We start from the raw sequence: 27,466 nt of genomic DNA, 5'->3' as shown, positions 1-27,466 counted from the left end.
GCGATCTCATATGTTCTTGGATGGGCTATGAATACTGGGTCTATGGGAGGGCTGAGAAGGCATTCTGCTGCAGCCAGCCTGCCGTGCTCCGACGCGTATTCCGACGCGAGGAGCATGGCATCGTACGTGTTACCCAGCACAGCACTGATGAAGGCGGGTTAGTGAGGAATAGCAACATAATAAGTGGGACACCCACGACTGGCCGTCTAGATGCCAAGGTGTGTACACATCCTCCGGGGGACGCATGATATCGAGGTACGAGTTCTCGATTATCCATGGAGTGGGGAAACCACCGACCGGCTGTTCGGCCTGCGGATGTGAAGATGAGTGTAGGCGCATGGCCTGCTCAAATGACAGCGTAATTCCGGATGCATCAAGAGGATTGACGAGAGTATATGAAACGAAGGAGTCGGCCTGAGGGTATGCCATGTCGAGGGGCGAGTGGCGTGTCGCGGAAGAGACAAGAGCGAGGTGCTGGGGGCATCTCCGAGTGGTGCCCAGCCATGTCTTATATTCTGATGGTGCCCCGACATTGTGCAGCAGGGCAGTATGCTCGCCGCCTCTCGCCGCTGTTCTTGCGTCCTAATTGGGAGCCTGGGATGGGAACGTTTCGTTATAAGAACATCGTGGCAAGTGAAGTGGTGGACAATTTGAAAATGGGCACGTGGCGGCGCCTACCGCGCCGTGCTCCGTTCCGTCGTCCTTCAGCGCTGGCTTGCTACCAACATAGAGAGCACTCATATTAAACATTTCCTAGGGTTTTGTAATTTGCGCTTGTGACGTCTGCAAATATAAACGAATCCCTCTGTCGATCAAAAATAATGTTCGGTATGCGCTGGCCCCGCGCTCTGGTTCAGCAAAGGTGCGGATCCCTGCTGTAAAATACTTGACTCACCAACGTCTCCTAGCTTCCAGTGACGCGATATGTTCTCTCCATCCTTTAGGAATCTCTACGTCTTCGACGTCGGGTGCCTGCTTCAAGTATAACAGTGCCCTTCTGTCGTCCATGAAGGAGGCAGAGTGCGAGGCTGTAGTGACTGGGCGTCCGAAGGTAACGTGTTTAGACGTTGAGTATACCGTGATGCCTTTTCCGAGGTGGAACACGGGATGCTGGACGAGACAGCACGATCGCCAGACTCAAAGGTGTGGGTCTCTCCGCTATCATATCTGTGTGTGTGTGGAGACTCGATGTCGATGTGGCCATCGTCTTCCACAATCACCGGCGCGTAGATGTTTATGTACTTCTTGCCGCGAGCGGACAACAAGCTAGATCGTCGTTTGCTGCAGTGGACGGATCTTGCTCCTGTCGGAGGATCCCCGTTCATACTCGTCTCGTTCACGCTCATGGGCCGACTATACGCGCTGTTTCGTCCTCGGCTTAATCTCACTTGTGCATCCTGCTCTTTCATCGTCGACTGTCTCAGCCCTACCACGCATTTGCATTTTATTTCGTGTCGCAGTGTGAGAGCACGTACATTCGCGACATTTGAATTGTTGGTGTGAGACGGCATGGTCAGCGGCGGGCTAGGCTTCCATCCCCGGAGCTTTACGGACCGCGCAGGCGCGTGCTTGTGAGCAAGCGAAGATATCACTGAATCGCTCACTCACGTCTAATGGATCGCAACTTGTTCGCGGAGGTACTGACGTCTACTTTTGGTGAGGCACGCTCGTATAATGTCGGGAGGCTGCTGCGATGCGGTCTTGTGTCAGTTCCGGTTCCACGCCCTATCCCATTCTCGTATTTTGACGCATGCTCACATGGCCTCATAGGACAAGCAAACGATATTGCGGAGTGCGATCTCGAGCGCCAGGCCATCGAGGCAGATAGCTTACAGCTTAAAACGTGGTCCACGCGCTGACTCGCGTTTCGATGGAACGACAACAAATGACACAGTGAATTTGTCACGTCACGAAGCTCCCGAATAAGGTACGATACAATCGGTCAGGTGCGCAGCCCAGAACACAAGATGATAAAAGGCGGTACGTGCTATTGAAGTGGCCGCAGCATGCTCACACCAGCAGTCGCAAGGGGGTACAGGATTGAAGTCGCCGAACACCAATAGGAAGCGATAGCGGAAGGGGGTGGTGGGGAAAGAGAGAACATGGAGATTGGTGAGCGCCGACTCTTCCTGGCAGTATTATGCTGCAATCACTTGCGTCTTCTCTTGCTCGCCTTTTCACCACCACCGTCCTGCGCGCAATCCGGCTTGTCGTCCATATGCCGTTTCACCGCGTCGCGCCTCGTGTACTCGCTTCCGCAGCGATGGCAAGGGTACACAATGCCATTCCAGCCAAGGCATCGTTTGCTCGTGTCCATGTGCCTCCTGCAATCGTAGTAGCGTTGGAACGTTCTGGCAGGACAGTGTGGGCAAGCGAAGCGACCGTCTGCGGTCTGCAGCGGCATAGCCCTGGGGGCAGCAGGCTCCGGAATTACAATTGCCGCTGTCTCGCGCCCACTTGTGGTGCTGGATCCAGAGCGTACTTGCCGCGGCGGATCGATGGACTGCTTGGAGTTGGCGGACATCGTGGAGGGCGCGGGCTCGACGTGCTTCCGCTTGCGAGTACTGCGCCGCAGCGAATTTTCAGCGCTTACACCCGTCTCTTCGACTGGATGCTCTGTTGTCTGCGCGGCCTTGTGCAGCGCTTGCAAGTTTGGGAGAGACAGAGGCGTGGACCGGGAGGCTACAGAGGGCCCAGCTGAAGATGGGGCTTCAGTGACGCCAAATTCGTCGTCACAGGTGGCCCCAACATCGTCAGGAGTTGAAATGTCATCTTGACCATCAACGACGCGCTTGTCCATAACATTGTCGACTGTCGTACCACGGATGCGATTTGTGTATTTAGTTGTTGTTGGTTCCTGCTCCACCTCGGGTAGACCAGGACCAACAACGCTAGATACTGGATGTGTATCTGCGGTGATACCCTGGCCAAACAGGCCTATCAGTTCGACGTCTGCATTGTACTCCCGCTGGAGGTCCTCGTCGAACGCGCTTGCCGTTGGCATTTGCATTTGGACTGCCAATGTCCTGTCTGTCTGATGGTTGGATGGTGTCACGACTGGCCCAAGGAGGCCCGCGAAATCCATCTCGGGGGCATTCGTTTCACTCATGAAGTGGGTGACTATGGCCAGCGGCCGTGGCGTGCTCTCCGGCACGATGTCTGGAGCGGAAGGCAACTGCGATGGCGGGTAGTCGTCACAGAGAAACACGTCTCTGGCGTCCGTATAGGGCGAAAATGCAGAGACGGCGCTGTGCTGAACAGGTCAACTGTGGGTTAGACGTGATTGATCAATAGGAGACAATCCTTCGCACCTTGCGCCCGTCATGAGCGCTACTCACGGACACTGAGGGTCCATTTTGGCTCCTCAACGCCCTCCAAATAAGCAGCGGCCGCAGCGCCGCTTGAGCTCCCAAGGAGTTCGCGTGGCAATCCGGAGATGAACTCTCTGGCTCCGATGAGAGCTGAGAGACATCGATGATATCGGAGAGGTCGAGAGCAGAAGTTGACATATCCGTACAGTGGGATAGAATGAGGGTGATGTGTGAAAGCAGAGGTTGGACGAAGGTAGCGTCCTCATCTCATTTATAAAGAAAGGTTGGCACGGACATCAGAACTGTGACGCCCAAAATGAGTTTCTCGTGACGAATGTGTGATTCGAATGCTGATGAGAGGCAGCGAGCAGCATGTATTTGGTAATTTGCCAAGCCTTTGTCCCCATTGTTCTGACTATGCAGAGTACAAGGTACTCCCATTCTCGGCTTTGCGCTCTCGCTGACACAAGCCATCAGGCCGTAGCCATGCTATCTGATACTGTCTGAGTGGGCCGAATCGTGACCTCATCTGCTGAGGGGAATGTACTGTTTTGAACTTATTTCCACTCTGGAAATTTTTGGAGTGGTGTGGGAAACATACGACGCGCTACACCAAGCTGGTGGAGCGCAAAGATGCACGTTGACAGGATGAGTGTCGCGGATTTGAGTCAAATGATAGCGGAGGGCAAAGGGGGCACCTGTTTCTCCTGTCACTTGCGCCATTTATTATACTCCAATCCTTTGCCTCTCCCTTCATCGAGAAAATGGTTCACGATGCAATACTCAGAAGTCGTGATCGAATCTCCCCTGAGTTGAAATTTAACACACACCCCTCTTGCGGTGTCAATGACTCCGGCGACCAATAACGACGAGCCGACGACGGGTTGGCAAGATTGATTTTTGCCAACGAGTCCAGGTGAATCACAGCATGTTCTGCTAAAGAATGATCGTGGGCAAGTATAGACCGGCTGGAGTACTTTGAATTACAAATTGTTGTCCGGGTCTTGTGAACGAAGAGGGCAGAAGACGCAATAGACGTCGATAGACTTGCACTTGAAGGCATCGTTATCTAGAACGACTCCGTAACAACGAGAGGAGTATGCTGGAGGGATGAACGGAACATTACTTGCCTAGACATGACATTAATTCCACGCGAACCGACCAGAGACTTCACGATAGATATACAAGCGGGAATCAACGGAACATGAGCAGAGGGAACGTACGATACGAAAACTGCGATCCGAAGGGGACATCATCTTACTACTGGCTCGCATCCTCGAGCCATCCTAGCGCATCCGCCACATCCACATCGCCCACACACTCCTTCGACTCGCTCTTCAGGTGACGCACCAGTGCGTCTTTCCGACTGCAGCTCGTCTCGCACCCGCCTACCATCCATCGACCCTTGTGCTCATACGGCTTTGCGCTCGCCGGGATGCCGTACTCTGACGCTAGCTCGACCGGCACCCCACAGCATGACCATTTTCCTGGAAGCCCATGCGTCTCTATATGCCGCTTCATCGAGGTCTTCAACAAGACCAGAGCGCACGACTTGCATTTCACCATGCCAGGTTCATCCATGTCCTCGGGATCAGGGACCTTGCCGTCGACCTGCACATTGCGTCTGCGGGTATGGCGTGGAGAGCGACGGGTATTGGAGCTACCCGTACGAGGGGATGGTGACGAAGAGTCGCGCACTGACACCGAGCGCGACGATGTGGAAGCGCTGCGACGGTAGGGGTGGCTCCGGTGCTTGCGAGACTGCACGGCAGAGCGTATAGGCAGCGACAGGGAACGTGACGATTCAGATTCACTGGCGTTATCAGTGCTGCCTGGTGAGAACGTGATCGAGTCTGGTGAGGAGGAAGGGGTGCATGGCAATGGAGCAAACACCGGAGACGATGATGGAGCCGAGATCGACGCAGGAATGTCCCTGGAGTAAGTGGGGTCGTTCAATGCTGAAGCAATTTCGTAAGTGCTCGGATGAGCGAGTGGAATAGGGTCGATCTCAGGGGAGTATGGTGTGCATTCGATCGTAGTTATGCTTCCGGCTTCGTATCCTGGCATCAGGAGCATCCCATTATAGTCATTATAGGGTGCAGTGCTGACGAGGTCAAGGCCGTCTTAGTGAGGAATAAGAATAGGAAAATAGGAGACTCACGACTTAAGGTTTGGATACCACACGGAGTCGTTCTCCTTGCGAGTACCTAGTGGGCTCTCCGCATAGAAGTATGAGTCCAATAGCTCTGCCGACCTTAAAGCGGAGACACTAGCGACAGCCTGTGTGTTTACGTATGGGTCCAGGCACAAGGACCGCTCGAAGGTCGATGAAAGTCCCCACACATCGAGGGGATCGTCGAGGGGATATGTCGGGTTGAAGGAAGAAGGTGGATCGTATGGCATCTCGAGGGGCGAGTGGCGTGTCGCGAATAAGACAAGAGCGAGGTGCTGGGGGCATCTCCGAGTGGTGCCCAGCCATGTCTTATATCCTGATGGTGCCCCGACATTGTGCAGCAGGGCAGTATGCTCGCCGCCTCTGGCCGCTGTTCTTGCGTCCTAATTGGGAGCCTGGGATGGGAACGTTTCGTTATAAGAACATCGTGGCAGGTGAAGTGGTGGGCAATTTGCAAATGGGCACGTGGCGGCGCCTACCGTGCCATAGTGCTTTAGCGCTGGCTTGCCCTCAACCGACCTAAGAGAACTCATGAACATTTCCTCGTTTTCAGTGATGCGTTCTGTAACCTACAAATTCTCGAAATCTCCACGTCTGCGACGTTTAGCACTTCCCTCAAGTCGAAGTACGAGAATGTCTCCCTGATGTCCATCACGGACGCTGGAAAAAGTGCGATGCTGAAGTGAATTGGCGTCCGGAAGTAGCGCATTGTAGACGGTGAGTATGTATCGGTCCTCACAAGGCCGATGGATTTGTCAAGCGCATGGTCAAGCACGGAGTCCTAGACAAGGCACCGTGATCGCCAAATTCAAAGGTCTGGGTCTCCACTAGTATAACATGTCTCTGTGTGTGGACACTCGCTGTCGAGATGGCCCTCGTTTTCTACAATCACCGGCGCGTAAATTGATATCTGCTTCTCATGACAAACGGGGAAAAATATACGTCGATTGCTGCAGTTGAACAGATCTTGCTCCTGTCTGAGGGCCTCCGTTCACGCTCGTCCCGTTCATGCTCACGGACAGGTTATACGCGTCGTTTCTTGCTCGGTCACATCTCACTTGTGCATTCTGCATTCACATCGTCGAATGTCCCAGCGCTACCAGTCTTCTAGATTTCATTTCTTGCGGGAGCAGGTATATACGTGAGATGTTGCAGTTAGTGGTGGGTATATTATCCCTAGAACTCCAATTACCACGCAAAATCATACCTGGAGGACCCGTTTGAAGTGAAGATATCACTAGATCACTGACCCGCGTCTAACTGATTGTCACCCTGAAGGTCTGCCGAGTCGTTGACCGTGTATGCGCACATCATGGAGTGACGAGTAATCTTTTTTGCTTTCATCCCCGTTCAGTGTTCTGCTTGTTCTAACTGCGGTCGATAAAAGTAGACGAGACCACTGTGAAGAGCACTCCTCTACGGAGCGGTATTACACACAGTATCCGACTTACTGTCACGACTTGGTACGGCGTCTAGCCGTTTTTTAATTTTTCCTTTTCGCGGGCTCGAACCCACGACCTCTGTACTACATGCCTGATATGGACACGTCGTTATCTACTGTACGATTAGATTAGATGGGCAGCAGTGCACGGCACAGCTCGGGCTCCGCTGACACAGCCTCTCTGACTCACCGGCCCCCGGGGCCGCGTCAGCATGCTGTGCACGGACCAGCTGTGCACGGACCAGTGCGCACAGCCTCCCCTAAACCTCCCCTGTATATAAGCCGGCCTCTGCTGCCCTAGGGACCTCAGTTTCGACCTCTTGTCCCTAGGTCAGTAAGCCTCCCTTTGTATCATTTTCTTACTTTACTAACTAATACATTTACTTGTCCCTAGCCTTAGGTTTGAGCTTCGCTCACCATCGCTTCGGTGAGAATCAGTCGGACGCCCCCAGCTCTAGGTTCTCCCCAGTCGCTTGACCCCAAGTCGCGACATTAGGTCGAAACTGAGGTCCCTAGGGCAGCAGAGGCCGGCTTATATACAGGGGAGGTTTAGGGGAGGCTGTGCGCACTGGTCCGTGCACAGCTGGTCCGTGCACAGCATGCTGACGCGGCCCCGGGGGCCGGTGAGTCAGAGAGGCTGTGTCAGCGGAGCCCGAGCTGTGCCGTGCACTGCTGCCCATCTAATCTAATCGTACAGTAGATAACGACGTGTCCATATCAGGCATGTAGTACAGAGGTCGTGGGTTCGAGCCCGCGAAAAGGAAAAATTAAAAAACGGCTAGACGCCGTACCAAGTCGTGACACTTACCTTGTGTCAGCGCCCTATAGGTTGGCTTGTCCCGTCCGCGACAGAGACATCGGTCAGCCTATAGCATGCTATTTTTCCATTCAGCGTGTCCTTCCACACATACCATTCATTTTTAGCGCAGTTTTCGTACGCAGTTCATGCTTGTTGGAGCACGACAATCCGTGCATCGTCCGGTTGCGCGCCATACCCGTGTGTTTCTTATTTTAGTTCACGCTGTTCCGCCTTCCCGCGCTGTGCCTTACTGCGTCGGCACGGCGCTCTTTCTGATTTGCCCCGACGCTCACGCTGTCAGTATCGTATCCATCATTACCCGTTACGGTAGCGTGTACGTACCTTACTGTACCTAGCCCCTAACGGACTGTCGCTATTATACCTGAGTGCCTGCATCTTGACCCTCAGTCTTTGCTCTCCCGAGCGTGCACTGAGGGTAAGTGCAATGTTGTCTGTCATGTCCGCATACCGTAGCTTACCATGTCATTAGACTGTACTACGCTACAGGTATGCTAATATACATTTAGTCTTTGCTCTCCCGAGCGTGCACTGAGGACTGTACTACGCTACAGATCTACGCTCGTGCCTCCCCCTGTTGTTGCTACAATGCTCAGCCGTGGCAAATGCACCACCACTGCAATAAATGTGGTGTCTGGGTTGCAAGTCAAATTACCCAAACAGACAATTGCGACGTGTTGGGCACTGCGATGATGAGGTAAAGTTCAAAGCCTGGATGAGATCGAAGCGGACAGCCCATATATTTTATGACATATGCATGCTTGACTGTGTGGACAACAAGCTGGGAAAGTGGGAAGGTGGTGCGATGGTACACTGCCCAGGGCTGCCAGATTTTGCAGCTTACATAGACGGGATGTGCAGCAATGAGATCTGAGACCCGAAGCTCTGTACAGTGTGAGAACGACGCTGGAAAGACCGCCGGCAGACAACGTCCTCGATGGACAGGGATCAATGGTGGATAAGGTTACAAACCGATGGGGCTACCTATGGCGCGCGACGCCTACATAAGTCCTATTCCCACACCGGCGCACGACCACGTGACCCGGGCCGGCAGCGATGCTTGCCCAACATACCCAAAAGTCAACATACAGGAGATTTAATCTGGTGCATAATTCATGATTGCGAAGCACCTGAGTCCGGGTGAAGAGGAAGGGGAGCATTTACGATTGACGTCTGCCGTCAAGCCATTTCGAAGCTTAATTTTTTCTCAGTCGACGATTTTCGCAGACTTCTGAGCCCTCTTCGTATAATTCTAGAATATGCCGAGGTTGACACGAGTGACGAGTGGCAGTGTACGTAATGGTGCGCATCATATGGGGATTTGAATATCAGCTTTACGTCAGCGCCAATCCGCTTCCGTCAAGTCCCGGAATGGCAAGTCCAGGTTCGAGATGGCCTGCCGCGGACATTGATCGGCGGACACTTGAGCTAAGAGCCTCGCTAGCAGAACGCGCTTCGTAACAACTCGTCATGTCGACACCTCTCAAAGGATCGTGCTACTGCAAATCGGTGACCTATGCGGTATCCGGTGCTCCAGTGCTCAGCGCGTTCTGCCATTGCACACAATGCCAACGTCTGGCCGGTGAGCATGCTCCGTTTCCGGTGAACGCCATGAACGTTTGAACAACTGATACACATACGTTCAGCGTCCCCTTTCGTACATACCATCCACTTTGAGGGCTCTGCAGTCGTTTGGACGCATAGCGAGCCGCACGACGATCGTCTTGACACGTTCGTCAATCCGATCAAGCCGTGGAAGACACGGTACCGCTGCAAAAACTGCGGTGTTTGTGTGGCCAGTCGGAACTCGAAGACGGGAAGCTGCAGCGTATGGGGCGCCACGTTGGAGCGTGACGAGGATGGCAAGATCAAAGCATGGGATGTGGTGAAGCCGACAGCGCATATATTCTACGGTACACGAATGCTTGAGGTGAATGATGAACTGGGGAAGTGGGAGGGCTATGAAGGAAAGTCGAATAGGGTTGCTTGATTTCGTAATATGACTTGTACAAGAATCGTTTTCGAAACTAATATATGTACTAGCCTATGGCCATTGCAAGCTCCCATTCACGAAGTCGGAGGAGAGTCCTCTTACAACGGCATGCCCCTTTCTGTATGCTCATCAATTCTCACTCAATCCAATCTTCGCAGAATTCCGATCCTTCTGTAAACGCTCTGTAAACGTAGATTCTTGAGCAAGAATACGTCGAGTTGGAGATGTGAGGCTATCCTTCCGAGTGACCCAGAAGTGCGGAGCTGTGCGCCGCCGGAGTATCGAGAACGCATCAGTGTCAAGATCTGTCAGATCGTCCCTGTCTTGACATCGCGCCTCCCTGTGGGGAAAGGTGGATTCCATCTTTGGCCGAGTCAGGCACGACGACGGATGCTTCTCTGTTTCTAACGAAAGCGTGACTTCGAAATGGATAGCTAGAGGTACATAAGATGTCAGTTGCCGCAAAGCGCACCTTGTTCCTCCCCCATCCTCCTCTCATCCCCCCTCCCCTCCTTTAGGAATACAGACCAAAAAATGCGCTTTCAGCTCGCACGACTTGCCGCACTCGCAACGTATACTCTCGCTCTCTTTCATGTCCCTGTCACATCCGCACACCCCCGCCGCAACGCTCTCACCGTCAAATCTCATGCCGCGATCTCCCGCCATGTCGACGTCCCGCCGCCGACTCCAGGGCACTTTGCGCTTCATCAGCGCCACGCCCCACGCTCATTGCTTGATGTATGCGCATACATCGACCTTGATGTCCTCGAAGACCTCGGGATTAACCTCGGCATCCCATTGGGCGCAATCCTCGACCTCGACGTCTGCCTGTGCCTTTCGCTCTTCCCGCTCGTATTAGAAACCGATGTGCAGCTTGCCGCTCTTATTCCTCTGCTCGGCATCAACAGGCTGACGGAAATCCTGACATTGGCTGTGAGTGCTCGTTCTCCGGAGCGCATATATGCACACACCTAATGTTCTACCAGATCAATGAAGCCCCTGGATCGCAACATTGCACTTGTCCCGATAATTCCGAGCCTCATTGCACGAAGGATGACCCGTGCGGATGGCATTGCAAGCCACCCTACGTGAAGAAGGACGGCCAATGCGTCTGCCCGGCTCCGTACACGGAGTGCAATGGCAAATGCGGATCGTGGCCCCACGTGAGTACCGTCCTCATGAACGCAGGAGTGCTCACCATTTTCCTCTTCGGTGTTAGGGATGTGGATCGTCCGTGCCACGTGCACTCGCTGCTGACCCGCATACCGCTGTCGCATCACTAGCAGATGCTCAACTTACCTGCAAGTCGTACGAGACGGTGAGCACTACATCCGCGCCTTCATATCACCAGTTGCATACAAGACTCAATGTGTTGCGTAGGTATGTGGTGTGTACGGCGGGTCTTCTCGAAGCTTCGAATGCCTCGACGTTGACACTGCACTCGAGAGTTGTATGTCTGTTCTGCTTATCACCTTACAACACAAGAACGCTGACGTACTTTCAGGTGGCGGCTGCATGATCCAGAACCCGTTCATTGGGAGCACCAATGGCTCGTCCTACGGAATCGATTGCACGACTATAGTTGGCGCTAACGACGTTGCGTGCGTTGGTGGAAAGTGCACCGTGACTAGCTGCGCAGACGGCTATCGTGTCAGCAATAATCGCGACGGATGTGAAGCTGTTGAGGTCGCCACAGATAACTCAGATGATGTCGATGATATAGGATCGTCTCCTGCGCGGATGCTCAAGAAGAGAGCTCCCGAGTCTGGAGAACCTGTCTCCGTAGACGATCTGATCAAGGACCTCCTTGCCCAGGCCGTGAAGGACTCGCTCCCCTATTAGTACTCTGTTTGAATTTCCCAAAGCGTTACCTCTTCTTGATACCCCTACGCGTGCCTGCATACCCCGCTTTCGTTCTATGTTGTCACTGTTTTGTAGTAGCGCTTGTCGCATAGTTTGCATTCGCAACGTAGTGTCGGAGTCGTCTCGCAGAATTGTAGCAAATATATGCACAATGCCTGTATGGTCTAAAAATGCCATTCACAGTGATCTCAACAACAGTCGATGCAAGAACTGGTTAATAGACGCGTCTGTCACAATGCTGTCATGAAACACGTGGACGTGACATATTGCGTCATACCGCTTGACAATAGACGGACGCTCGCAGAGCCCAGCATCGGATCTTAGTTGTCAACGTCTGTAATGACGCGGTTGTAGTCTTCAGCTTCTACCGAGGCGCAGCCTTATATATATGTGACCGGAAAAGGTTCAGAGATGCTGTCGTGCCGCCAATTAGGGTACTGAAAAGTATTCAACCCTCTGTGCTGTCGGCGTCTCTATGAGTCGTGACATGCTGGCGTCTTTCTAATACCATCTTTTCCAGAGTACCCCGCCAATTGTACACAGAAATTGGGCCTTACATCCACTTCAAGTCTTATTGACCCAGCGTGCCCAATAAACGGGCCAATGTGACCTCTCATCCTCTGAAAGCTACCCGTACGCCCGCGTGCACTTTCTGTTCTGTCGCCGCGTTATGACGTGCTCATTCGCGCATTAGGTTGTTTATACCATGTTCCACCGCAAGGCCGTGCATCTTTGCATCGCACACCTATTGCCCTCCGTGCGACATGTCCTCTCAACCGATCCACCGGATGGCCTTGTCGCATCCTGAACCTACCCGATCGCTTCTGTCTCAGGTACACACACGCTCGACACGGCAGGAGCTGCTGGCTCCACCGCACCCTTTCATATCCACGTATTGTCTTCCCGTAGACGATGCGCCATGGATACGTCTCTGGCAAAATCAGGCCCATCCTGTGAAGTCATCATTTCTGAGTCTATCCTCGTTCCCTATGTTTACGCCGCTGCTAGCGCAACTCTCCACTGTTTTCGTGTGCCTTCTTCCGGACAAGAGTTTGTGTCCTTGGCCTGAGACAGCGACACGCACGGAAGCTCAGATTCTGTTATGAACTCGGCTCTCGATCTCTCGCCACACCTGCATAATTCTCACGCACTTCTGTGTCCAGGCGCGACGCATAGAGCAGAGCATCTCCGCCTCCACTGACACTCTTCCGCATCCCGCTCTGTGCTTCTCGCTGTTTCCTCTCACGAGCAGGTCAAATCCCGCTTGAGCGCCCTGTGGCAGGGTGCGCATACGGCGCTTCTGGGTCCGAGACCACCTTACACGAGATCAACTCCACACACATTCCCACATGGACCCACGACCACCAAGAGCACCCGTGCGAAGGTTTGATGATCATTCTATATATATATCCTTCTGCTACCGTGATCGTAGCCATCGGCGTCCTTTCGCAAGTTCTTACCAGGGTTCCCACGACTCAAGCATAATATCAAACGGAGCGTCCCCACGGCCTAGCACAGTATGTCGGAGCTTCCGCGTGGCTCCTGCTTCTGTGGATCAGTATCATACGAAGTGACCATCAAGCCTACGCTCAGTGCATACTGCCATTATACTCAGTGCCACCGCCTTAGCGGTATGTAAGCTTGTTGAGCATCGTGCTGCTGCGCTACTAATAATCTGGATGATAAACATTGTATCAGGATGTCCTCTCGTGCATACCATTCACTACGAAGCTTAAGTGTTTTCCTGGACGCATCGCGAGCCGCACGACGCTCACATCGAGGCGTACGTCAATCCTACGAAGCCCTGGCAGGTGCCCTACTGCTGCAGGAACTGCGGCGCTTGTGTTGCCAGTCACACCAAGAGAACAGTGCCTCCCGAGAATCACTACGCTGTTTGGGGCGGGCAGCTTGAGAGCGACGGGAAGGGAAATATCAAGGCGTGTGACGTGGTAAAGCCGACGGCACATATGTTCTATGGCACGCGGATGATTGACATGCAGGATAGTTCGGGGCGATGGGACGGATGTGAGGATAAGTCTTCTCGCATCGGGTAAAATTGGAATAGCAGCGTCACATACAGACATGGGCGTTACGCACAGATACGATGATTGTATCCAGAAATTGAGGAGACGGTTTCACGTAAACCCTCGCCTGGACGACGAACATTGACAAGGCGGAATCGCTGACATGCGCGCAGAGTTGCTTGTTGATCGCTTGCATCAGTTCTGTAGCGCTCACAGAAGGCTTGAAGTTCTGTGAAGAATGTATTGAGTGAGCCTTGATGAGCATACCAAAAGAGACATGCGGTTATAGGGGAACTCTCCGACTTTGTGAATCAAGTCAGGGAGACGGGAGCTTGCAATAGCCGTATGACATATTCCAGAGTCGAGGACGCTTCCTGTAGGGCTGTACATGGCAGAATACGTCATCAAGCTACCCTGTTTGACTTTCCTTCAAAGCCCTCCCACTTCCCCAGATCGTCATTCACCTCAACCATCCGTGTACCATAGAATATATGCGCTGTCGGCTTCACCACGTCCCACGCCTTAATCTTGCCGTCCTTAGTGCGCTCCAACGTGGCGCCCCATATGCTGCAATTTCCTGTCTGGGAGTTTCGACCGGCAACGCAGACGCCGCAGTTTTTGCAGCGGTACCGTGTCTTCCACGGCTTGGTCGGAATGACGAAGGTGTCAAGTTGAGCATCGTGCGGCTCGCTATGCGTCCAAGAAAATGCGGAGCTCGCGACGTGGATGGCATGTACGAAAGGAGACGCTTAACGTATAGTATCGGCCGTCTGCGGTGCTCATCTTCATCGAGAAGGCTGCGTGCTCACCGAATTGACGCTGGCATTGAGTGCAATGGCAGAACGCGCTGAGTGCTGGAGCACCGGATACCACATAGGTCACCGCTGTGCAAAAGCACGATCCCTTGAGAGGTGCCGACATTATGAACTGTCACGAAGAGTATTTTGCTAGCGAGGACACTCGAGGGTCTCAGTTCAAGGATGCAGTGGCGCCCACTGATCTCTATCCGCAGCATGTTTCGGACTTGCTATTCCGGGACTTGATGGAAGCAATCTGTCTCTTAGAGTTCGCACGCACGAATATACCAAATTTGGAGCATAACTCTAATCCGAATGATGTACGGTGAAAGAAGTAACGGTCGATCAGGTGCATTGTGTATTCCAGCGATAGCGAAGTCATGGAAAGCGACGGATTGGCGTGACAACAAAAGTGGGGTGAATCAATATGAGATAAGAGTAGACGAGAAAATGTGAACGAAATGAAAGCGGGCGAAGAACCGCACCCTCCCCCTCCTGTGGGAAAGAGAAGCGCAGTTGTCGGCATGGAACATGGATGTAGGGGTCCCAAGTGAGCAGCGATACTCATAGATCAGGAGAGCAACGAAGCATCGGCAGAGCCGAAATACACCGCCTGTAGAATATGGACGACATGGAGAGAGTGTAGTTTGCCAGTTAGCCTACCAGCGTCATGGAGTAACGAACGAGGTCATCTTAAAGGTCCGGTACGGCATGCATGCAGTCACCGGTGTGGCACAATCTCGGGTTAGGAGGACGGCGTGCAGCGGGAGAAATTCAACGGGGAGTATGAGCAGGTGTGCCATGGCGCGAGGACCGATGAAGCATGTACGGGTCCCCCGTAGGCGCAAAGATGCGGCCGAACTGGCAGTATGCGGCACGTGGGGGGAGGAGAAGAGGGAACAGGCGGCACAGGAGATGCGCAGGGAGATGCACGCGGATGACGCCAGATGCAAAAGGTTGTGGCGACGTGAAACGGGACACAGGCACAACATGATTGCGGAGGTCAAGAAGGAAAGTGGGATGAATCACAAAGGTGGGGTGTAGAGGACACAGGTGAAAAAACAATCGTTAGCAGAGCATGGCAAGTAGGGACAGGTGGCAAACGCATCAACCTCATGCGCTCTTCTTGGCTACTACTCAGGAGTCTCTCCAGAATCTCATCTAAGAGGTCAACCTTGGTGTTACTGATGTTGTAGCCCTCGTCGCGCGCGAGCTGTGCGTGCCGGTGGCAGTGGATACGGGCCAGAAAGGCGGCCAGGGATTCCTTGCCTCAAGGCTGCTTTGTGAAAGGGTGTCGAGAGTGTGTAGACGAATGCTTTGAGCATGGAGACTTCAGTCGCAAGCCAGTCCGCGGCATCAATGACGAGTTGAAAATTACTATTGTTGGTGCAGTACTGGAATCAAGTCAAGTTTTCGTCGGAGAGCGGAATGCGTGGTTTCTGCGAGCCGGCTGAAGTGTCATCTACAGTGGGGAGTCCATTGCTCACAGTAGTGCAGTACTCGAGGGTGAAATACCATAGCTTGACGTATTCACCCTTCTCGAGCTTCTGGAAAGCATAGGCGGATGGTCGCTGGTAAAGGTATGAGGGTGGCTCATGGCCCATATATGCTTTAACGAGCTGGGGGAATCTTCGTTCATGCACGAATCGAGCGTCCTCGCCAGCGGCATCGTCAGCTTGCTTGCAAGCCGCAGCGGTCCGTAAGAAGCATTCGTAGTCGGCAATGTAGTTTACCCATAGCTGGGCAGCCCATTGTGCCTTCTTCATGTTGCTTTGAGTAGACTAGACTGCAAGAGGGTGTTCTACGACAGGGGAGTCCAAAGCAACCTGCCCAGTCTCGAGTAAGCTCCGCCGGACGATCTCATACTTAGGAGCACCGAATTCGGGGCGGAGTTGGAGTCCCGAAGCAAAGATCAGGACGAGCTCTAGTCACGTACAGAATCAGTCATGAAGTAAGAGAAATAAGAGGATTATAGGGGTGCAAGCAAAGTGCGTGCGACGGCTAGAAGCAAGCGCAGCATCTTTAGCGCTCGCTATTCTTCACGTCAACCTCGACATATTTTCCTTGAAGAATTTTACGAAGAAGGCTCTGGATCATTCAGATATTGGTCATTGGAGCCATAAGAGCAGATCAAACGGGTTTACGGCCTCGCGGCCGTACACGAGTCCAGCGCGAGAAGCAGCGCCCGATGCTTCGACAACGGGGGGAAACAACGAGAGAGAATCGGTGGGCGGAGAACATTGTTCCTCTCAATAAAAAAGGGCACAGATAACCGCAGGGAAGAGGCCAATGACGAGGTTCGGGCAGCTGTCGGGAGAACGAGAGTGCAGTGAAGGACCGCAGCGGACGGGCTAGTTCTCCTTCATTACACCAAGAAAGAAGGTCACGATCAGCAGCCCGTGGATCTCAATTCCTCCATAGGTAGAGTTCCGGGAAGCAAAAGGGAACACGCACCATTATTCTCCGAGTGTTGAGAAAACGCGGGCCGTCGTGGAGGGCATACGCGAATTAGAGTAACGTATATGCATCGTGCGGTGAGGTTGAGAATGTAAGATGATGTTGCGGCGACCCCCACAAGTTCTAACCGCGCAAGTAGTACCATCGAAAGGAGCTTCGAGACACACGGAGGAGACAGGGCGTCATCTGCTGCTGCAAGCGATTTAGCGTAGCAGGGCTTCAAAAGTCTACAACGGAAAGTCAGAACATACTAATGAGACTGAGAGGAGAAAGACACGATGTGTATAGTCGCTCGTTGACTATGAACGGGGCGAGCATGAACAACCACCTACGCTCCGGTGATGGTCGTCTCAGAAGTGAGTTTCTGCACATTCAGATATCATAACAAAGACCTACACCTTTGGATTTGGCAATCGCATCGTCTCGTTCGCAAATTCATGGTCCATCCCGACCCGGGAAAAGGCGTCGGTGTAGCAAGGGCCAATACATACCCAGCGGTTACTTTCTGATGCTGGGTCACTGCAGCGTCCGTTATGGACGATAGGGAACCACTGTTGTACTCAACGCAAACGTTGTACTTTACAATCAAGGATGCTCCCAGACGACATAACGACAGAACACACCATCAAAAGCTAGGATGTGTTGGTAAGTTTCTCTAGATTGAAAAGAAACAAGCGCTTAATGACTCCGGACGGAGCACGGCACGGTAGGCGCGGCCACGTGCGCTATTTCAAATTGCCCACCACTTCACCTGCCACGATGTTCTTATAAAGAAACGTTCCCATCCCAGGCTCCCAATTAGGACGCAAGAACAGCGGCGAGAGGCGGCGAGCATACTGCCCTGCTGCACAATGTCGGGGCACCATCAGGATATAAGACATGGCTGGGCACCACTCGGAGATGCCCCCAGCACCTCGCTCTTGCCCCATTCGCGACACGCCACTCACCCCTCGAGATGCCATACCCTCAGGCCGACTCCTTCGTTTCATATGCTCTCGACAATTCTCTTGACACATCTGGAATGATGCTTCCATTTGGAGGATCCATGCGCCTAGACTCATGTTTACCTTCGCAAGTCGAACAGTCGGTCGGTAGCTCTGCTAATCCACGGACACCATGGACAAGCGAGAACTCGTACCTTGATATCATGAGGTCCTCCGAATACATGTTTACACATTGGTACTCAGACCTCGACCCGTGAGCAATCCACCTACTATGTCGGTATTCCTCACTAACCCACCTTCGCCAGTGCCGCTCATTATGATGGGTACGATGGGATGGTCTTTACGTCGGAACACGCGTCGGAATACGCGATTTCTGCAGCAAAATGCCTGCTTACTACACCTATCGACCCGATTCTCATAGCACACCCGAGAACGTATGAAATAGCGTCGGCGCTGGACTACCCCGCTCACGCTCCTAGCTCTCCTAAGACGCTCTCGACTGTCTCGACGTGTTCCGACTCCACTCTGTCTGTGTACACGCCTTCACCGTCCCCGTACTCGACCACGTCCTCGTTGGGCAGCGACAACGGCTCGTGCGACCACGAAGTTACGTGCTCTCCGTTTCCAAGAAATCCATCGTCTGCTAGCAGCTCTCGCAAGGACCGCAGTGTCCCTCATTGTCCGTCGTCATCCAGTTCAATCCTCGTGTCTTTGTCATCGACTTCTCAAACGCGCAGACCCAAGGCGCGGCGCTCTCCCATTCGCGTCCGCAGACGCAACGTTCAAGTCGGCACGATCGTACCAGAGCCACGGGCTACGCGTGTTCCTAAATTGGTCCAGTGCACCGTGGAGGGGTGCGGCAAGGTGCTAACGAAGGGCGCGATGCGGCGGCACAAGGAGACCCACAAAGAGCAGGACAAATGGAGGTGCTGTGGAATCCCGATTGAGATGGCGTTCGGGTTGGCGAATGCGGATACGAGCTCAGTTCAACGGATGGTTGGTGGTTGCTGGGAGGTTTTCAGTCGGAAGGACGCGTTGGAGCGCCATCTGAAGAACCCTAACAACCCTTGTATTGGTGATGTGGAACGCGCGGAGTTGCTGGGACGGTTCGAGGACGCGAGCGAGTGACGCTGGATTGCTCATGTATTGGTCTGCCGGATCCTCAGTGCTTCCGCTGTTTGCTATGTATTCCTATTTGGGACTTAGGCTTGCTTAACAATGTGATACATAGACGACAGTTTTTGTAGCAATGGCATTTCAATGTACAAGTCTAGGTTTGGTCGACAATGTGAAGCTTCCACTCTAAGCATTCCCTTCCTGGTAGTAGGATGCGGACAACGCTTGCGCGCAAAAACGTGTAGCCGATCGAGTGGGGAGACGGCCAGCCACACATGGTACGCATCACTGATACGGACGTGGAACAAGGGGACAATGATAACGTCCAAGATAGGACACAACGCGTATGGCACAAAGGATCTGTAGCCACGAGGAGTCACATCCCCGTGACTTGCGCGCGCGCAGTATAAGACTGTTCACTGCGGCGGCACCTCAGCCACGAACTCCTCATACTCGACCACCACACTGCAGAGCACATCCCCCAGGCTCTACCAAACATCCACCTCCCACAAATCGTAACAACGTATCAGTACATCGTCACGATGACTACTAAACTCGCGCAATCCGCATCTGTGGCGTCCATCGCCCTGAATTTGCCGGGATCGCCACGAGAAGCAGCCACAGAACACATAGCGGGCCTGGTACGTAATGCGTGTATCGCTTGAGATGCTAAGAAGCTCACGCAGGGAAGCAGAACCTGGATGAGCAGCATGCTCTTCAGGGCCTCATGATGATGGCGGAGCGACTGCCATCGAGTGGCGCAAATACACGCACCCTAAGGCTTGCAGCACCACAAGCCGCTTCAGTAGTGGATGCTTCAACCACTGCTATCAAGGTTCCCAGCCGACCAGCTCGGCGCAAAGTCGTGGCCAGACAGGAGGGCACTCGGCGCAGCAAGCGGCTGCTCGAGAAGGCGAGCATCGCTCCTGCCCTGTCGAATGAGCGACAAGGAAAAGATGGTACGAGTATAGCGCAGTATAGCAGGACACAATGGACTGACAATATCCACGTCATCAGGGTCGAAGCCTAGAAGCAAGGCCGAGACGGACCAGTGCGTGCTCCGTGCATCGAATGGGTCCGGGGATGTCGAAGAGTGAGTAAATATGCCCTCCCTTATGATATATTCTTCTCAGAGAGTTCCACCGCTGACCAACCTGTCAGAAAGCCCACGCCCTCCGGGGAGAAATCTTCCTCGACCAAGAGGACGAAAAGAAAGCGAAATGAGAACAACGGGTACGGCGCACAAATAACAGCGGCGAAGAAGAAACGGACGTGATACTATGTGATGCGCCATGAAAGCTGCGATAAGATCGCTCAGCAGACGAGCAGCCTGATATGCAACCCTGCAGACTATAACCCGCCGCCTTGTCCTTGTATAGCGTCAGCAGGGGCCATGCGCGCCCGCTGCTCGCTGTGGCCATTCCGCATGTCATCCCCCATTTCAATGGTCGACTGGCCCGTCTTCTACCCACCTCGTACGTTGTCACCATCACTTGGTGTTCCCCTTGCAACCCTCTTACACCATTTTACAGAGTTACGCATCGTCTTCAATGCACGAGCGGCGGGCCCTTGCGAAAAGAATTGTCCCAAGCGCGAATGTGTGCGACCATACAACACAGAGGCCGTGCATCAATTCGGAGAGAAAGGACGCCTTCGGTCCAAAGCGACCACCAGGATGGGGACTACAAGAATAGAATAACGCACCTTGCCACGATTTGCGGTCGTCGACATTTTGTGTGTCTTTCTTCTCTTCGACACATGAGCTGTAATCGTACATAGCTAGTTGGGTGTTATCGTTTGACTGGCGTCCGATGTTGAGGGGAGGACGTTACTGCCAAATCCTCTATATATAACACGAATAAAGCTGCACATTTGTTGCATGTTACATCTGGGATACAGCAGTCAGAACCGCATGGGGCTCTCGTTGAAATCATGCGCCCCTCTTCGGAGTCGAAGACGTCCTGATTCACATAACAGTAATCCAACGTACTAGCGTCATACTGTCACTTCAGCCTCTCGACAGGCACGACGCCTGGAAAGTACATGTTTATGAGTACATCTTGTATGTCTCGTAACGCCTAGTGTAAGTGTGCACTGTTGAGGAGTATGTTCAAGCGCGGCACGAACACGCTGGCTCACAGAGAGATTGATCTCGATCACGTCAGACCTACCCGGCTGTCTCCGGATAGCCTTTTAGAACACGACCAACTTCAGCGAGGACTCCGCCCTCTTCTTTCGACACGGATTGAACATTATCTTTCGATGAAGTACTTTCCAACTGCATATTCATGATGAACATGTGGATCGCAGTCAACTTGTCCAAACCTCGCCGCGCCGATGCATCAATCGTCGCCCCGCGTTATGTCATGCAGACCGTTAATGCTAAACACTGCAAGCAACTAGTCATGCTAGTGACATTTTATTCACATAGCTATCATCCAGCAAGTGGTTCTTTCTAGTACTGGCATCTCACAAAGACCAGTACGCTCTCGGACAAGCATGCGCCAACTATGGAACGGCGCACGGCACGGTAGACGCTGCCACGTGTGATATTTCAAATTGCCCACCACTTCACCTGCCACGATGTTCTTATAACGAAACGTTCCCATCCCAGGCTCCCAATTAGGACGCAAGAACAGCGGCGAGAGGCGGCGAGCATACTGCCCTGCTGCACAATGTCGGGGCACCATCAGGATATAAGACATGGCTGGGCACCACTCGGAGATGCCCCCAGCACCTCGCTCTTGTCTTATTTGCAACACGCCACTCGCCCCTCGAGATGCCATACAATCCACCTTCTTCCTTCAACCCGACATATCCCCTCGACGATCCCCTCGATGTGTGGGGACTTTCTTCGACCTTCGAGCGGTCCTTGTGCCTGGACCCATACGTAAACACACAGGCTGTCGCTAGTGTCTCCACTTTAAGGTCGGCAGAGCTATTGGACTCATACTTCTATGCGGAGAGCCCACTAGGTACTCGCAAGGAGAGCAACTCCGTGTGGTATCCAAACCTTAACTCGTGAGTCTCCTATTTTCCTATTCTTATTCCTCACTAAGACGGCCTTGACCTCGTCAGCACTGCACCCTATAATGACTATAATGGGATGCTCCTGATGCCAGGATACGAAGCCGGAAGCATAACTACGATTGAATGCACACCGTACTCCTCTGAGATCGACCCTATTCTACTCGCTCATCCGAGCACTTACGAGATTGCTTCAGCATTGAACGACCCCACTTACTCCAGGGACATTGCTGCGTCGATCTCGGCTCCATCATCGTCTCCGGTGTTTGCTCCATTGCCATGCACCCCTTCCTCCTCACCAGACTCAATCACGCTCTCACCAGGCAGCACTGATAGCGCCAGTGAATCTGGATCGTCACGTTCCCTGTCGCTGCCTATACGCTCTGCCGTGCAGTCTCGCAAGCACCGGAGCCACCCCTACCGTCGCAGCGCTTCCACATCGCCGCGCTCGGTGTCAGCGCGCGACTCTTCGTCACCATCCCCTCGTACGGGTAGCTCCAATACCCGTCGCTCCCCACGCCATACCCGCAGACGCAATGTGCAGGTCGACGGCAAGGTCCCTGATCCCGAGGACATGGATGAACCTGGCATGGTGAAATGCAAGTCGTGCGATCTGGTGCTCTTGAAGACCTCGATGAAGCGGCATATAGAGACGCATGGGCTTCCAGGAAAATGGTCATGCTGTGGGGTGCCGGTCGAGCTAGCGTCAGAGTACGGCATCCCGGCGAGCGCAAAGCCGTATGAGCACAAGGGTCGATGGATGGTAGGCGGGTGCGAGACGAGCTGCAGTCGGAAAGACGCACTGGTGCGTCACCTGAATAGCGAGTCGAAGGAGTGTGTGGGTGATGTGGATGTGGCGGATGCGCTAGGATGGCTCGAGGATGCGAGCCAGTAGTAAGATGATGTCCCCTTCGGATCGCAGTTTTCGTATCGTACGTTCCCTCTGCTCATGTTCCGTTGATTCCCGCTTGTATATCTATCGTGAAGTCTCTGGTCGGTTCGCGTGGAATTAATGTCATGTCTAGGCAAGTAATGTTCCGTTCATCCCTCCAGCATACTCCTCTCGTTGTTACGGAGTCGTTCTAGATAACGATGCCTTCAAGTGCAAGTCTATCGACGTCTATTGCGTCTTCTGCCCTCTTCGTTCACAAGACCCGGACAACAATTTGTAATTCAAAGTACTCCAGCCGGTCTATACTTGCCCACGATTATTCTTTAGCAGAACATGCTATGATTCACCTGGACTCGTTGGCAAAATCCAATCTTGCCAACCCGTCGTCGACTCGTCATTCTTGGTCGCCGGAGTCTTTGACACTGCAAGAGGGGTGTGTGTTAAATTTCAACTCAGGGGAGATTCGATCCTTGTCGGAAATCACGACTTCTGAGTATTGCATCGTGAACCATTTTGTCGATGAAGGGAGAGGCAAAGGATTGCAGTGTAATAAATGGCGCAAGTGACAAGAGAAACAGGTGCCCCCTTTGCCCTCCGCTATCATTCGACTCAAATCCGCGACACTCATCCTGTCAACGTGCATCTTTGCGCTTCACCACCTTGGTGTAGCGCGTCGTATGTTTCTCACACCACTCCAAATATTTCCAGAGTGGAAATCAGTTCAAAACAGTACATTCCCCTCAGCTGAGGTCATGATTCGGCCCACTCAGACAGTATCAGATAGCATGGCTACGGCCTGATGGCTTGTGTCAGCGAGAGCGCAAAGCCGAGAATGGGAGTACCTTGTACTCTGCATAGTTAGAACAATGGGGACAAAGGCTTGGCAAATTACCAAATCCATGCTGCTCGCTGCCTCTCATCAGCATTCGAATCACACATTCGTCACGAGAAACACACTTTGGGCGTCACAGTTCTGATGTCCGTGCCAACCTCTCTTTATAAACGACACGAGGACGCTACCTTCGCCCAACTTCTGCCTTCACACCTCGCCCTCATTCTATCCCACTGTACGGATATGACGACTTCTGCTCTCGACCTCTCCGATATCATCGACGTCTCCCAGCTCTCATCTGAGCCTGAGAATTCATCTCCGGATCTCCACGCGAACTCCCTGGGAGGTCAAGCGGCGCTACGGCCGCTGCTTATTTGGAGGGCTTTGAGGAGCCAAAATGGACCCTCTGTCTCCGTGAGCGACGCTCATGACGGGCGCAAGGTGCGCAGAATTGTCTCCTATTGATCAATCACGTCTAACCCACAGTTGGTCCGTTCAGCACAGCGCCGTCTCCCCATTTCCGCCCCATATAGACAGCAGAGACGTGTTTCTCTGTGAAAACCACCCACCATCCCAGTCGCCTTCCGCTCCAGATATCGTGCCGGAGAGCACGCCACTGCCGCTCGCCATAAGCACCCACTTCGTGAGTGAAGCGAATGTCCCCGAGATGGATTTCGCGGGCCTCCTTGAGCCAGTCGTGACACCATCCGACCACCAGACAGACAGGACATTGGCAGTCCACATTCAAATGCTAATGGCAAATGCATATGACGAAGACCTCCACCGGGAGTACAATGCCGACGTCGAATTGACAGACCTGTTTGGCCGTAGCGTCACCGCAGATACGCATGATGTATCTAGCGTTGTTGTTCCCGGTCCACCCGAGGTGGAGCAGGAACCAACGACAACTAAATACACAAATTGCATTCGCGATGCCACAGTCAACAGTGATGTGGACAAGCACGTCCTTGATGGTCAAGACAACACGTCAGCCCTTGATGATGGCGTGGCCAACTGCGACGGTGAATATAGCGTCACCGAGGTCCCGTCTTCAGCTGGGCCCTCTCTGGCCTCCCGGTCCACTCATCCCTCTCGCCCGAGCTTGCAAGCGCTGCACAAGGCCACGCAGACAACAGAGCATCCAGTCGAAGCGGCAGGTACGAACGCGAAGGATTCGCTGCGGCGCAGTACTCGCAAGCGGAAGCACGTCGAGCCCGCGCCCTCCACGATGTCCGCCAACTCCAAGCAGTCGATCGATCCGCTGCAGCAAGTACCCTCTGGATCCAGCACCACAAGTGGGCGCGAGACAGCGGCAATGGTAATTCCGGAGCCTGCTGCTCCCAGACTTGTACCGCTGCAGACCGCAGACGGTCGCTTCGCTTGCCCACACTGTCCTGCCAGAACATTCCAGCGCTACCACGATTGCAGGAGGCACATGGACACAAGCAAGCGATGCCTTGGCTGGAATGGCATCGTGTACCCTTGCCATCGCTGCGGAAGCGAATATACGAGGCGCGACGCAGTAAAACGGCATATGGACGATAAGCCGAATTGCGCGCAGGACGGCGGTGAAAAGGCGAGCAAGAGAAGACGCAAGTGATTGCAACATAATCCTGCCAGAAAGCGTCGGCGCTCACCAATCTCCATGTTCTCTCTTTCCCCACCACCCCCTTCCGCTATCGCTTCCTATTGGTGTTCGGCGACTTCAGTCCTGTATCCCTTTGAGATCGCTGTTCGGAGCATGCTGCGGCCACTTCAATAGCACGTACCGCCTTTTATCATCTTGTGTTCTGGGCTGCGCACCTGACCGATTGTATCGCACCTTACTCGGGAGCTTCGTGAGGTGACAAATTCACTGTGCCATTTGTTGTCGCTCCCTGGAAATGCGAGTCAGCGCGTGGACCACGTTATGAGCTGCAAGCTATCTCCCTCGATAGCTTGGCACTCGAGATCGCACCTCCGCAATATTGTTCGCTTGTCCTGTGAGGCAATGTGAACACGCATATGCAAGATACGAAAATGAGATGGGGACCGGAACCAACACATAATCACATCGGAGCAGCCGCCCGACATTATACGTGTGTGCCTCACCGAAAGTAGACGTCAGCACCTGCGCAAAAAAGTTGCGATCCATTAGACGTGGGTGAGCGATCCGGGTATATCGTCGCTTGCCCACAAGCACGCACCTGCGTGGTCGCTGAAGGTCCGGGGATGGAGGCATGGCCCACCGCTGACTATGCCGTCCCACAGCAACATTGAAAGATTGCGAACGTACGTGCTCTCACACTGTGACACGAATTAAAATGCAAACACGTGGTAGCGCTGCGACAGTCGACGATGAAAGAGCAGGATGCGCAATCCAAGGAAGAAACAACGCGTATGATCGGTCCGTGAGCATGAACGGGACGAGAATGAACGGAGGCCCTCGAGCATATTCCGTCCACTACAGCAAACGATCTAGCTTGTTGTCCGCTCGTCGCAGGAAGTACATGACCATCTACGCCGCGGCGCTTGTGGAAGACGATGGCCACATCAACATCGAAACTCCACATACACAGAGATATGATAGCGGAGAGACACACGCCTTTAAATCTGGCGATCGTGCTGTCTCATCCAGCGTCCCGTGTTCCACCTCGGGAAAGGCATCACGGTATACTCAATGTCTAAACGCGTTACCTCCGGACGGCCAGTCACTACAGCCTCGCACTCTGCCTCCTTCATGGACGACAAAAGGGCACTGTTATACCTGACGCAGGCACCCGACGTCGCAGGCGCAGAGATTCCTGGAGGATGGAGCGAACATATCGCATCACTGGAAACTAGGAGACGTTGGTGAGTCAACTATTTTATAGAGAGAGATCCGCACCCTTGGCGATCGCGTCGTCTGAACCAGGGCTCAGAGCCAGTGCATACCCAGCGGATTTCATTATCGACAGAGAGATTCATTTATATTTGCAACAGGTACTCGACGTTGCAAGCGCAGATTACAAAAACCTAGGAAATGTTTATAATGAGTTTTGGTAGCAAGCCAGCGCTAAAGGACGACGGAGCGGAGCACGGCGCGGTAGGCGCTGCCACGTGTGATATTTCAAATTGCCCACCACTTCACCTGCCACGATGTTCTTATAACGAAACGTTCCCATCCCAGGCTCCCAATTAGGACGCAAGAACAGCGGCGAGAGGCGGCGAGCATACTGCCCTGCTGCACAATGTCGGGGCACCATCAGGATATAAGACATGGCTGGGCACCCCTCGGAGATGCCCCCAGCACCCTGCTCTTGTCTTATTCGCGACACGTCACTCATCCCTCGACATGGCATACCCTCAGGCCGACTCCTTCGTTTCATATACTCTCGTCAATCCTCTTGATGCATCCGGAATTACGCTGTCATTTGAGCAGGCCATGCGCCTACACTCATCTTCACATCCGCAGGCCGAACAGCCGGTCGGTGGTTTCCCCACTCCATGGATAATCGAGAACTCGTACCTCGATATCATGCGTCCCCCGGAGGATGTGTACACACCTTGGCATCTAGACGGCCAGTCGTGGGTGTCCCACTTATTATGTTGCTATTCCTCACTAACCCGCCTTCATCAGTGCTGTGCTGGGTAACACGTACGATGCCATGCTCCTCGCGTCGGAATACGCGTCGGAGCACGGCAGGCTGGCTGCAGCAGAATGCCTTCTCAGCCCTCCCATAGACCCAGTATTCATAGCCCATCCAAGAACATATGAGATCGCATCGGCGCTGGACGATTTCGCGCACACTGCCAACTCT

General features: G+C 53.4%; 7 protein-coding genes across 7 annotated transcripts in view; 4 read left to right on the top strand and 3 right to left on the bottom strand.

Moving 5' to 3' along the window:
• Positions 1–3,509, bottom strand: part of POSPLADRAFT_1143311 (hypothetical protein) — a gene marked incomplete at both ends in the record, with an annotated part of 9,323 nt that extends 5,814 nt beyond the window's left edge. Inside the window, 7 exons of the mRNA XM_024485545.1 lie at positions 36–144; positions 197–582; positions 679–718; positions 896–972; positions 1,476–1,591; positions 2,188–3,253; positions 3,312–3,509. Of these exons, the coding sequence (XP_024338926.1) occupies positions 36–144; positions 197–582; positions 679–718; positions 896–972; positions 1,476–1,591; positions 2,188–3,253; positions 3,312–3,509 (1,992 nt within the window). The remainder of the gene's footprint in view (positions 1–35; positions 145–196; positions 583–678; positions 719–895; positions 973–1,475; positions 1,592–2,187; positions 3,254–3,311) is intronic.
• Positions 3,510–4,571: 1,062 nt separating this feature from the next.
• Positions 4,572–5,714, bottom strand: POSPLADRAFT_1056719 (hypothetical protein; the record flags this gene model as incomplete). Its single annotated transcript, XM_024480824.1, has 2 exons — positions 4,572–5,415; positions 5,473–5,714. The coding sequence occupies 2 exons, from the start codon at positions 5,712–5,714 to the stop codon at positions 4,572–4,574; spliced, it is 1,086 nt and encodes a 361-aa protein (XP_024338925.1).
• A 3,493-nt stretch (positions 5,715–9,207) lies between these two features.
• Positions 9,208–9,745, top strand: POSPLADRAFT_1039946 (hypothetical protein). Its single transcript, XM_024477627.1, has 2 exons — positions 9,208–9,324; positions 9,389–9,745. Exons 1-2 carry the CDS (start codon positions 9,213–9,215, stop codon positions 9,730–9,732), a joined length of 456 nt encoding a protein of 151 aa, XP_024338924.1. The 5' UTR covers positions 9,208–9,212; the 3' UTR covers positions 9,733–9,745.
• A 524-nt stretch (positions 9,746–10,269) lies between these two features.
• On the top strand, positions 10,270–11,254 carry POSPLADRAFT_1143711 (hypothetical protein; the record flags this gene model as incomplete). The annotated part of the gene is made up of 5 exons (XM_024485603.1): positions 10,270–10,668; positions 10,722–10,898; positions 10,955–11,053; positions 11,116–11,189; positions 11,221–11,254. 5 exons carry the CDS (start codon positions 10,270–10,272, stop codon positions 11,252–11,254), a joined length of 783 nt encoding a protein of 260 aa, XP_024338923.1.
• A 2,772-nt stretch (positions 11,255–14,026) lies between these two features.
• POSPLADRAFT_1143555 (hypothetical protein) lies at positions 14,027–14,543 on the bottom strand (the record flags this gene model as incomplete). The annotated part of the gene is made up of 2 exons (XM_024485575.1): positions 14,027–14,370; positions 14,432–14,543. The coding sequence occupies 2 exons, from the start codon at positions 14,541–14,543 to the stop codon at positions 14,027–14,029; spliced, it is 456 nt and encodes a 151-aa protein (XP_024338922.1).
• Positions 14,544–15,220: 677 nt separating this feature from the next.
• On the top strand, positions 15,221–22,858 carry POSPLADRAFT_1142860 (hypothetical protein; the record flags this gene model as incomplete). The annotated part of the gene is made up of 20 exons (XM_024485480.1): positions 15,221–15,452; positions 15,616–15,719; positions 15,812–15,907; positions 15,940–15,999; positions 16,490–16,645; positions 16,841–16,932; positions 17,165–17,232; positions 17,402–17,521; positions 17,746–18,073; positions 18,126–18,926; positions 19,068–19,214; positions 19,373–19,577; positions 19,631–19,895; positions 19,954–20,029; positions 20,098–20,208; positions 20,316–20,411; positions 20,469–20,670; positions 21,368–21,466; positions 21,563–21,957; positions 22,015–22,858. The coding sequence occupies 20 exons, from the start codon at positions 15,221–15,223 to the stop codon at positions 22,856–22,858; spliced, it is 4,497 nt and encodes a 1,498-aa protein (XP_024338921.1).
• A 1,072-nt stretch (positions 22,859–23,930) lies between these two features.
• Positions 23,931–25,287, top strand: POSPLADRAFT_1143593 (hypothetical protein; the record flags this gene model as incomplete). The annotated part of the gene is made up of 2 exons (XM_024485580.1): positions 23,931–24,128; positions 24,187–25,287. The coding sequence occupies 2 exons, from the start codon at positions 23,931–23,933 to the stop codon at positions 25,285–25,287; spliced, it is 1,299 nt and encodes a 432-aa protein (XP_024338920.1).
• Positions 25,288–27,466: the final 2,179 nt, after the last annotated feature.

This window comes from Postia placenta (assembly GCF_002117355.1).
Source record: "Postia placenta MAD-698-R-SB12 unplaced genomic scaffold POSPLAscaffold_7, whole genome shotgun sequence".
NCBI lineage: Eukaryota > Fungi > Basidiomycota > Agaricomycetes > Polyporales > Adustoporiaceae > Rhodonia > Rhodonia placenta.
Note: the sequence above shows the minus strand (reverse complement) of the source record. Positions and strands in the feature narration are given on the sequence as shown.

Coding starts and splice junctions, on each gene's coding strand:
- POSPLADRAFT_1039946 (XM_024477627.1), top strand. CDS start 9,213: ATGTCGACACCTCTCAAAGGATCGTGCTACTGCAAATCGGTGACCTAT. Junction 9,325..9,388: donor ACAATGCCAACGTCTGGCCG/GTGAGCATGCTC, acceptor ACATACGTTCAG/CGTCCCCTTTCGTACATACC.